Source organism: Panthera uncia, chromosome A2 (genome assembly GCF_023721935.1).
Source record: "Panthera uncia isolate 11264 chromosome A2, Puncia_PCG_1.0, whole genome shotgun sequence".
Lineage (NCBI taxonomy): Eukaryota > Metazoa > Chordata > Mammalia > Carnivora > Felidae > Panthera > Panthera uncia.
Window position 1 is genome coordinate 71,646,584 of NC_064816.1, and position 12,363 is coordinate 71,658,946.

Genomic DNA, 12,363 nt, shown 5'->3' on the forward strand with positions numbered 1-12,363 from the left:
TACAGTCAAAAAAAATCAGCTCAGGTAAGAGACACATAGGGCAGACCCTAGGATACAAGATCCCATTGTCCTCAGGACATGTTACCACCCTGGCATAGGTATTTGACAACCAGGGAAGCTCACACTGGTGTTCAGGGTTTTTACTGGGAATCTGCTACGTAGGCATCATTGGTTACTGGGTTGTCCACATGCTTGAATTCAGCTTCCGGGTTGGTTGATACCCTGTGACCCAAAGCCCCCACCCGAAATCACAGGGTTAGTCTTTCTGGCATGGTCCACTGAAAGACTGTCGGGTTTTTAGCCTTTAACAAAGGCATCCCTATCAGGTGTGCAGGTGTGACAGATTATCTCCCGGAAGCCAAGGGCAAAGGACTGACTTCTCTTTGGAGAAAGTCAAATTCTTTACTACATAATACGTTTTTTAAGCTTCGTTGTTTTTTGTTGTTGTTCTTTTAATTTTCATCATTTACATTCCTTGCTTTTAGAAGTTTGGATCATTTCTGTTTCTTAGTGCCTTAAGAAAGAAACCTGCCATGGAAAGCGTCTTTGCAAAATAACCTTACTACTTCTTATGTAAAACAGGCAATACACATTTTAATTTTTTTTTTTTAACGTTTATTTATTTTTGAGACAGAGAGAGACAGAGCATGAACAGGGGAGGGGCAGAGAGAGAGAGAGGGAGACACAGAATCTGAAACAGGCTCCAGGCTCTGAGCTGTCACCACAGAGCCCGACGCGGGGCTCGAACTCACGGACCATGAGATCATGACCTGAGCCGAAGTCGGACGCTTAACCGACCAACCCACCCAGGCGCCCCGCAATACACATTTTAAAGAATTTTGACACACAATGCCAAATGATCCTTAGGAAAGTTTCTCCAGATTTGGCTCTACACCGATAGGGTATGAAGAGTGTCTGTTTTGGGGTTGCTTTGCCAAAACTGGATAAACAATCTTTGCTGGTTCCATAGACAAAATATCTCCTATTTTTATGTATTTGTTATTACTGAGGTTGACTCTTGTTGTCTACCTATAATTTGTGCTATTTTTTTTGTGAGTTGACTTCACTTGATTTACATGAGTAAAAAAATCCAAATATTTTCAAAACCTAAAGAAAATATTTAAGTGTACACAAGAGGTAAATATTCCTAATCCTTACCTGACGTCTCTTGAATCAGTTTTAAAATTATGGCCATCCCACTAGTTCAACAGTTTCTTCCTCTAGATTCAGACTTAGAACTTAACAGTTTAAGATTATAAATTTTACCAATGTATTAACTAGACTTTGTCTCCAATTCTGTTTGAAGTGACTTAGGAAATAGAAAATATTTCTTCTTTCACTTTGAAATAGGGAAAGGAAGGAGGTAGGAAATAAACATGTGGTAAATACCTCATCTTCTAAATGAGCCAGTGTATACAGTTGCATTGATTTGAAGTGAGAGGTAAAGTATAATTTCTAAAAATTTAAAGATAATCACTAACGGGATACAGACAGAATGAACAGCATTTAAGTTCATCCTAGACAGGCAAGAGAAAAGAATTTGAGGAGTGTAACAAGAGTAACAATGGAATGGGGAAACACACTTCTAAAAAGTACAAAATACTTCACTGTTAACTTAAAAATAGCCTCAGCTTTGATGTTTGAAATAAATATTAAACATGTTGACAATAAAAATGTGAGGGAAAAGTAGAGTTGAAGGCGAAAGAGCATATTCGCTAGGAGACCCTGTATCCTATTGATTACATGTAAAGGTAAAAGGAAACTCTAACAATCATACCTTTGTGCCAAATTACAGGGCATCTAATATCTAGAGCAAACTTTACTTGAAATGCAGGGAGAAATGGACAGAACTGCAGTCGTAGTGGGACGTTGTTTAAACTTGTTTCTGTCAGTCTTTGATCAAGAAGAAAAAAGTAAATAAGAGTATATAGAAAATAATACGATTTAAAAATGTGTATTTTGAACCACAAATAGTTACTTTGAAATACCACTTTTTAATGTTTATTTATTTTGAGAGAGAAAAAAAAAATGCATGTGTGTGAGCTGGGGAGGCACAGAGAGAGAGAGAGAGAGAGAGAGAGAGAGAGAATCTCAAGCAGGCTCTGCACTGACAGCAGACCTCACGAACTATAAGATCATGACCTGAGCCAAAACCAATAGTCAGACCCTTAACTGACTGAGCTATACCCAGGCACCCCTGATACGATATCTTAAGTTTCAAAGAGTAAACAACTAAAAAAAGTTACATAAACCGTATTTCTGACCACAATTGTAGTTATACTAGAGCTTTATTAATAACTAGACAAATAAGCAGATAATACTGTCACCATCCTTAGAAATGAAATAAAACAAAATAAAGTGTTATTTTTCCCAAAGAGGAAATAATTACTGTAATTCTGTATTATTTTCTGGGCTCTGGCCAGTTGGTATACTCAAAGGCAAATGCCGAATGTATGGTTATTTTATGATTAACAGACGAGCAGTAACAACTAATGCACTATTTACTAATGTCAGGGAATTACAATAAGGTCAAGACAATTGTTCTAAGACCAAAAGGGAAAGTAAATATAGAATACATAGAAATTAATAAAGTAGAAAACATTAAAATTATTTTTTCATATTTGCAAATAGGAAAAACAGTAGCTACCTCTTCGAATTGCGTGAGGACTAAGTGGTATATGTATAAAACTCTTAGAGCCTGATGCATGATAAGCATATAGTAAATGTTAGCAGTAGTGGTCATAGTAATGTCACTAGTGTTATTGCAATATGAAAAGAAGAAAAGGTAAAAATAAAAAAAATTTCATCACTAGCAACATGAAATGCAGTATTTTCTGGGAAAAATCTAGATGACCGGAATAGAAGAACTTTTGAGTTGCTTGACAGTCACGAGGAGCAGAACATAATCTAAGAAATAAATCTTTGATGGTATTGACCCCAGACGTTTTCATGGGCAAGTTCTTCGTAATTTTATTTTAAATTTTGTAATGCTTATTTTTATTGTGAAGTACAGCTTTACAAAGCACATAAAATGTGCAGTGAAACAAATAGTTATAAAGCAAACAATCACATAACTAACATTCTGGAGAATAGACCATATGACCTACCTCCTCTCCACGGCTCCCCTTTCAGTTCCCTTAGAGGGACCCCACTGCACTGACCTTTATAGTTAAAAATGCTTCGCTTTACTTTGTCATTTTCTGTCCTCTATGTGTACTACCTGTGCGCTATCTTGGAATTTTGTTGGTTTATTTAGTTTATTTATTTTTTTGAGAGAGTATGAGCTGGGGAGAGACAGGGAGACAGAGAATCCCAAGCGGGCTCCAAGAGTTGGACACTTAACTGACTGAGCCACCCAGGTGCCCCTTGCCTATTTTTGTATGTTGTGTAAATGGAGTCCTATTATACATATCAGGAATGAGAAAAGGGTGCTCACTGACGTTGCTACTCCCAGAATACAACAAAAGTATCAGAATTTACTTAGAGACGTTAAAGAAGGTCTAATAAATGGAGAAATGCTCCAGGTTTATGGATTAGAAGGGTCAATACTGTAAAGATATCAAAGGGAAAGTTTTCAACATTTCACCATTAAATAAGAATGAGGAATTTTTCTTTTATTATGCCAAGAGTTTTTACCATGAACGAGTGTTGAATTTGATCACTTTTGCATCTATTGAGGTGATCTTTTGATCATTTCCTCATTTCCCTGCTGTTTTTTAAAAAAATTTTAATGTTTATTTTTAGAGCTAAAGAGCGTGAGTGGGGGAGAGGCAGAGAGAGAGGGAGACACAGAATCTGAAGCAGGCTCCAGGCTCGAGCTGTCAGCACAGAGCCCAACGCGGGGCTCAAACTCACAAACCGCGAGACCATGACCTGAGTCAAAGTTGGACGCCCAACTGACTGAGCCACCCAGGCACCCCCTCATTTACTTTATTAATGCAGAAAATTGTAACATTAATTTCCCTATGTTATACCAGCCTTAGTATTTCTGGAATAAACATGTTTTTTCTATATATGCTGATCTTACTAATATTTTCTTTAGGTTGTTTCATTCATGCTCATGACTGAGATTCCCTTGTACTTTTCCTTTCTCTTAATATCCTTGTTGAGCTTTGTTATTATAAGGTTATGCTGGCTTGGTGAAATGATTTGGGAAACATACATTCTGTTCTCTGGAAGAATTTGTGATTGGAGTTTTTTTTTTCTTCAAACTGTCCCTCATGTATTTAATATTGTAGTGAGTGAGTAAAACTACATAGTAAGGTAGATAGTGGTGAGAGCTACAGGGGGCACCAAGCAGTGAAGCAGTTGCAATGTTCAGGTGAACATTGGAATTTTATATCACTGGCCAAGTGTCCCTGAGGAGGTGACTACGAGTGAAGATTTGGCGGAAACACATTCTGGAAGTGGTCAAACAAGCACAAAGGCTCGAAGTCTGGAAAACAACAAGAAGGTCATCGTGGCTAGAGGAGAGAGAACAAGGCAGAGAGTAGATGTGGGGGGCGGGAGTTGGAGGCAGGGCTGGGCCAGACTGTTTAGGACTCTCGGGTCATAGTAAAAACTTCGGGTTCATCCTGAGATGGGAGGCCATGGGGGGAGGTTAAACAAAGGAATGACATTATCTGATCACCCGTGAACAATAGCTCTCTGCTGACTCTTTGAGAACAGACTTCTGGGAGAGTTAGGGGAGAAGCATGTCGACCAGTTAGGAGACTGTTAGGATAATCCAGACAAGAATGATGGTGGCTTGGCCCAGGATGGCAGCTGTAGGGCTGGTGAGTGTGGTCAAAGTCTGGGTAAATTTGGTATAAGAGATGGTAAGAATTGTGCCGACAGATACACAGTAGTGTGGGAAAGGAAGACAGAAGTCAAGAATGGCTCCAAGGTTTTTTGTCCTGACAGCCAGAAGAATGTAGTAGTCCTTGACTGAAGTGAGAAAAGCGTTAAGAAGGGCCCTTTTCTAAGAGAGTATCAGGATCTTGGGTTTGGATACGCTTTAGTTGACATGCCTGTTAGGCATCCAAGTCCATCTATAAAATAGGCAATTGTATATATTGGTCTGAGGTAGGGAGAGGCCCAGTCTAGAGATAAAATTCAGGAGTCAGTTCATGGCTGGGAAGGAAATAACCAAAGGAACAAAGATATGTCAGAGAGAAGAGCTGCACAGACTGAACCGTGAAATACAGAAATCGGGAGATTGGGAGACAAAGATGGGAGCAAAAAAAAAAATTTTTTTTAACGTTTGTTAATTTTTGAGAGACAGCAAGCGAGCCAGTGTGGGGAGGGTCTGAGAGGGGGCAGTGGGGACAGTATTTGAAGCGAGCTCTGTGCTGAGAGCCTCAGAGCTAGAAATTTAGAAGGAAAACCAGACAAGTATGGTTTCCTGGAAGTAAAGAGAGTTATCAGCAGTGTCACATGCTCTCATGAGGTAAAGTAAGCTAGGCACGAACAGTGACCACTCTGTTCAGTAACATGAGGGTCATTTCATCTTAAACTTCACATGGAAGTTGGGAAAAGCCAAGGAAAGTGTGAAGAATTGTGACAAGGTCTTGCCTCTTACCAGATAGGAGAACATGCTAGGTATGCTATGTATATTATAAATAGTTCAGTGATGGATTGATCTTGCAATGGACAAAAGAGACCACAATTGAAAACCCACAAGGTCATCTCGGTGTTTGTAAATATTTATTGTATGGCAGACGTAGTTCTCTTCAGATGAAGGATGGATTATTTAATGGGGCCAGCCCAACTGGATATCCTTTTGGAAGAAAATGAGTCCTGAAAGGATTAAACACTTAGACATTAAAATAAGGGATAAAACAATAGCCATCTTGCAAGAAAAGGAAAAAAAAAAAAATGAGAGAGACCACATACACTGTCTGGGTGAGGTATTGTACCCAGACCTCATGCCCTAAAAATAAAAAGGAAATTAGCCAGAAAACAACAAACATATTCATAGAACAATGAGTAAGAGCTGTGAACAAACTAAGCTGCTTGAGCACATTAGTTGGCCGACAGACTTAAGAAAAATGCTTAAGTTTATTAGCAGTCGGGGAAACAAATCAATGAATATTGATCATTGGCAGAAAAGTAAAAGAACAAATTTCTGTTGCTAATGGTGATGTGAGGGAAAGAGGATCCTTATACCTTGTAGATCTGATTCCCCTGTAATATTGCTACTGTGGATTCTACTCAGGAAGAAACAGGTTGTAATGAAAAGTTTGGCTTGTTTCTGCCCAGCCACTGAGAACTACTGTTTTGGACAGGACAGGAAACCTTGGCGTCGATAAGGCTTCATGCACCTATTAAATTATAATTTGAGATAGATTACAACCAATTGCCAATTAAATTACAGTCAGAGGGACGTGGGGTTTATATTTGCCAGGAACAAAATGGGTATTAAAATGTTGTTTGTGGAGCGCCTGGGTGGTTCAGTCGGTTAAGCATCTGACTCAGGTCATGATCTGACGGTATGTGAGTTTGAGCACAGAGCCTACTTGGGATCCTCTGTCTCCCTCTCACTGCCTCTGTCTCTCTCTCTCTAAGATAAATTCAAAAATATATAAAATGTTGTTTCGTGAGGGGCACCTACCTGGTGGCTCAGTCGATAAAGCATCCAACTCTTGATTTCGGCTCAGGTCGTGATCTCGCAGTTCGTGAGATTGAGCCTCACGTTGGGCTCCATGCTGAGCACAGAGCCTGCTTGGGACTCTCTCCCTCTCTCTCTCTGCCTGTTCCCCAAAATAAATAAACAAACTTTGGAAAATAAAATAAAATGTTGTTTGATGATCAAAAGATGAGAATTAGGGAACTGGTAACAGAAGATACTCTAGGAGGAAAGCACTTATCTGAAGAAGATTGGTTTTCTATATTCAGTGCTCCCCATGACAGCATTCCCTTTACAGGATGCCAGTCCACTGCTCTCAGGGTCGGATCCCTGGCTCGTTCTCTGTTGTGATTCTCATCCGTGGGCTTCAGTCTATGTTCCTGTCAGAGGGATCAAATCTGTCTTCAAGGTCTTTTCCTCTTTAACACTCTAGGAACTTGTAAGGAGATAGGTTGTTTTTCAAAGATTACATTTTACAGGGGTGTTGCTTGTGTGGTGATCGAGATGGGGAAAAATTGTGGAGTCTGCCGTCTCCACCTGGGATGGGGGGAGTTTCTCTCACTGTCATCAGCCAGTGAGTGGGTGGCCTTCCGAGATCTGGGAGTGTTGGTCTGCCCTGACCTTTGCTTACTAGCTCCAAGATGCGTTCTGCTGAGAAAAGAACATCCCATTTTGTATATTTCCATTTACTCCTATCCAAAAGCCAACTTATCTTAAGGTTAGAGACTTGAAAAAACTAATCTGCAGATTTCTGTCATAACTGATGAAGGCCAACTTTTCTTTCCATGGTTAGTTTGTTCTATCATGTTTTGGGTAAAATAGCTGGAAACTGCAGTTATTTAAGAAGGAAAACAAAAGCTGGCCATTGTTTAATGTTGTCAACATTTATCAATTTTTTAAATAAATGTGTAATGTTTATTTTTGAGAGAGAAAGAGAAACAGAGCATGAGCCAGGGAGGGGCAGAGAGAGAGGGAGACACAGAATCTGAAGGAGGCTTCAGGCTCTGAGCTTCCACAGAGCCCGATGCAGGGCTCGAACTCACGAACCGCGAGATCGTGACCTGAGCCGAAGTCGAATGCTTAACCGACTGAGCCACCCAGGCATCCCCAACATTTACCAATTTTGACTTCTATTAGAAAATCCACCTATCTGAATATTTTAGTAAGTAAACAGCTGTCTACATAGAGAACCAGAAAGCTGTGAAAAATAAAAGTTCGGTTGGGTGTTTACACTTTATCTATCCAAAATAGAATGCCTGCGTTCGGTCTTCACAGAATTTTTAAATTTGAGATTACTGGAAAGAATAAGGAGAACAAATTAGGGAATATCAACTAGACCCTGTGGATTTCCCTCCAGAAAGTACTAAGCATGAAGTATGAATACCAAGTTGATTCAGTGATTTGTGAGAGAAGGACAAATAGAGTGACTGATGAACTGAACTAAAACGGTGAACATTTTTCTTTACATCTTGATTTTTTTATTTTGGCTTTTGTTGTGTTCTTTTAATGGATCTGGTTGGGAAGGAATTTTAGGAGTATGGAATAAATAGAACAAATAAAAAGGCATGTAACCTGTAACAAAAATAACATTTTAGCTGGGACTTCAAGCACGCGAAATAAAAAATTTCGAGGCGATCTTTTTCCATGTGTGAGAACAAAGCTATATGTCACCATTTTCACCTGCAAAAACAAAATATGTGTTGCACTCCTGCGTCTAAGCTAAGAGATGATTTGTATCACTTCAGTGTTTACAAGGAGCCAAGGTATTTGGTTGTTGACGGATTATTTTCCTGAAGTTTTACATGTTTGTTTGTTTGTTTGTTTGTTTTTGATAGAGTCCTGTGAAGATAAATCAGATTAGCCTGGATGAAAGTGGAGAGCACATGGGTGTGTGTTCCGAGGACGGCAAGGTATGACCATGACCTGGTGTCGGAAGGCGTCTGAGGGCTGGGATGTCCCCCAACTGCAGGCGCTTGGAAAAGCCTTCTGCTCACTGTACCCCTGCCTTAGGAGAGCCTTGACTCTTCTTTTTGGGTATTGGACCTGCTTCCGATTGCTCATAATTAAAGTAAAATATATTTTGCACAAATGTGCCTGAGGAAAAGTAATTACAAGAATGTCAATAATGTAACTAGTATTAAGCTGATTAACAGCTGTGGCAGGGCAACGTGTCACCTTAATCATTATCCCTGTGCCACTTATACTTCAGTGACTAGTCTGCAGTTCCTGCAAGACAGTAGTTTAATGCCTTTCGGCCATAAATCCACAAAATTGGATTTTGTGGGTATGATTTCTGTGGGCCGGTGGTTTTCATTTCCACACAAGTTATGAATGTTTCTCTTGAATTATAGAATCTTTTGATAAGCAATCATAGTTTATCAGAAGAATAAAGTGTCTTACAATGGCCACATTAAATAAATGTAAAATCAATATATGTACAGTTTTCTAAAAACCTGGCACCCACTTCCTCAACCGAGGACATACATCATTTGTGTGGTGTGTAACTAACAATTATCAGTGCCTCTTGCTGGTGTTGAGCTGTGACATTTAGTGGCTGTGGTGATTGATTTTCCACTTATAAGAATGTCTTTTTTGTTTTTCAGTCGATGGAAGTCTTTTCTAATGTTGGTCAGCAATGATAAAATTCTAATGCATGGTGTATTTAAGCTACTTCTCTAAAATAACAGTTTCAGGAGAAAGTACATGAAGAGTCCTTCCAGAATCTCACATGATCCTGACCGAGTAGAACGCATTTCCTAACCTAATTTTGTATTTTTACATGACCTAAATTCAGTGGGTCATTAATATGAGTGGATGAAAGATCGTGTACTCCATCTAAAAAATTTATACCCGTTTAATCTGTTAACAAGAGAAAAATGAAGTCCTCCCACAAGAATGCATTTTATTTTTATTTATTTATTTAACATTTTTTTAATGTTTATTTATTTTTGAGACAGAGGGAGACAGATCATGAGTGGGGGAGGGGCAGAGAGAGAGGGAGGCACAGAATCCGAAGCAGGTTCCAGGCTCTGAGCTGTCAGTACAGAGCCCGATGTGGGGTAGAGCCCACGAACCCTGAGATAATGACCTGAGCCAAAATCAGTAGCTTAACCGACTGAGCCACCCAGGAGCCCCAAGAATGCATTTTACATGTCTAAGTTGAATGTTGCCCAAAGAGTCTTTTGAAATGGTAATCGGTAACCTCTGCTTTCCAAAGAGCACTGTCAGATTTTGCAATACTTTCTAAAATTCTGTGGTCCACCAGATTGTCAGCGTTGAGGGAGGAGTTGGTATGTATGGAAATTGAGAATGATCCAAACTGTTGAAACCTTTTTACATTCATGGATTTGTACAGAAAGGTCAACTTTATTTTATTCTCTTAAAGAAAACAGAACAAAAAAGTCCTTGTGGACTGACAGCCAATTTAATTGAACTGAATTGGTTGAAAGAGAACATTCATTTTTCAAATTGAAAAAGGATTTTTATTAAAATACTTTGTCAAGGAATTTTCGAAGTTTTATTTATTTTATTTTTTAATTTTTTTTTTAACGTTTATTTATCTTTGAGACAGAGAGAGACAGAGCATGAACAGGGGAGGGGCAGAGAGAGAGGGAAACACAGAATCTGAAACAGGCTCCAGGCTCTGAGCTGTCAGCACAGAGCCCGACGCGGGGCTCGAACTCACGGACTGTGAGATCATGACCTGAGCCGAAGTCGGACGCTTAACCGACCGAGCCACCCAGGCGCCCCTAATTTTCGAAGCTTTAAATGTTGAATAATTATTATTTGTGGAAAAGTGGGAGATTTTAACTCTGTCTGGTGGATAATGACCCTCAGATACCATCTGCTGCACTTCTTGGCAAATAGCTGCTTTTTCGTTTGAGTCCAATTCCTTACTGTCCTATTTTGGTGTTGACCCAGGATACAGTAAGAAAAAAAAATTTTTTTTAATGTTTCATTTGTTTTTGAGAGAGAGCATGCGAGTGAGCGTGAGTGGGGGAGGGGCACAGAGAGAGACACAGAATCCGAAGCAGGCTCTAGGCTCTGCGCTGTCAGCACGGGGCCCAAACTCGAACTCGCGAACTGCAAGATCATGACCTGAATCAAAGTCAGCCACTTAACCGACTGAGCCACCCAGGTGCCCCAACCCAGAATACATTTTTTAAAAATAGTTTTCATGTATGTTTTATTAGCATTGATAAAACTGAAAATAAATCTTCTGGTATGCATAATTTATATAAGCTAGCCAGTATTGTGAAAATTGAGCAGCTAGTATAGAATGATCTGGCAAAGTGGTTAGTAATGATGAAAACTAATGATGATAAAGGTTATTATGAAGATAAACTGCAGATATCTAGACCTAATGCATCTTTACATGGCTGTTGTGGTTTTTCTTTCTTTAGTGTACTAAGACCCCTAGATAAAAATATGTTGCCTTCATACATAAACTAGAATCAATTTAGTACAGAGTGCAGGGTAGAGATACTTTCTCTTAAAATTTTGGAAATGTTGTTCCCTTTTGTCTGACCTTTATTTTTGTGGACGTGTCTGAGGCTAGCATACTTTTGTTCTTTCATGAAACCTTTTTAATTTTTTTTTTTTTTTGTCCTGCCTTGGAGCTTAGACTAATAATAATAACAACAATAAAACAACAACATACGGCCCTTGTAGTTCAGTTTGCTAAGTTATGTCTTGTTCGGGTCTATTTTCATTAATTTTGTCTGGAACACAGTAAGTCCTTGTGATCCATATACTGAAGTATTGTTTTCATTTCAGGAAAGTTTACTTCAGTTCTGATTTTGATTATTGCTTCAGTTCCATTTATTTTCATTTCTTCAAAGAAACCCAATAATACTTAGGCTGGAGGCAGTTACCATGCAGAGGCTGAGAGCATGGCTCTGTATCCCGCCTGCCCGGGCGGGATTTCCGCTCCCCTGCACTGGGCTGGGCTCACTGCTTGTCCCCACCACCCCCCCCACCCCACCCCCAGTGCCTCCATTTCCTTAGCTGGGCAGTGGGCACACCGGGAGGTCTGCACGAGGATGTTGTGAGGTGCTGGATATATGGCGAGCCCTCCAGGTGTATGTTAACTGTTTTTATTGCTAACCGTGCATGCCTTTTTAATTTTATTAAAAAAAAATTTTTTTTAACATTTGTTTTTGAGAGAGAGAGAGAGACAGAGTGGGAGCGGGGGAGGGGCGGAGAGAGAGGGAGACACAGAGTCCGAAGCAGGCTCTAGGCTCTGAGCTGTCAGCACAGAGCCTGACGTGGGGCTCGAACCCGTGAACCGTGAGATCATGACCCGAGCCAAAGTTGGGTGTTCAACCAACTGAGCCACCCAGGCACCCTAGTGAATGGTTAATTTCCTCCTTAACCCACTGTAGACTGGCCTTTTCCCCTCCTTGCATTATTGTACCGGAACTTTTCAAGGAAAGAGGGTGACTGGGTAAGCACTATTCACCCTTCTTTTGAAAATATGCAGGTTGTAAGGAAAATCGGTCCTATTGTGTGACACACACCCATGTGTGCTTTCATTTCTCATTATTTTTATCCTGCTCACTTCTCTGTAGTGGGGGACACTTTCTTGTCTGTTTCCTTTGCTGATTTGCTTTTATCCCACTGTCCATTTTGCCCTAGGGAGTAGAGTTTTGTTCCATCTCGGATTTTTAATTTTCCTGAAATCTTTCTCTTGCTCCCAGCTCTGTTTTCATATCAGCCAGACATATATTTAATTAAACAAAAAAATTTACAACTTG

At 39.8% G+C, this 12,363-nt stretch overlaps 1 protein-coding gene across 2 annotated transcripts in view; it reads left to right on the forward strand.

The window, feature by feature from the left end:
* The window catches only part of VPS41 (VPS41 subunit of HOPS complex), a 186,362-nt gene that overhangs the window by 68,862 nt on the left and 105,137 nt on the right, over window positions 1-12,363 (forward strand). For both annotated transcript variants that reach the window (XM_049642757.1, XM_049642758.1), the window contains exon 5: window positions 8,443-8,517. In XM_049642757.1, the coding sequence (XP_049498714.1) occupies window positions 8,443-8,517 (75 nt within the window). The remainder of the gene's footprint in view (window positions 1-8,442; window positions 8,518-12,363) is intronic.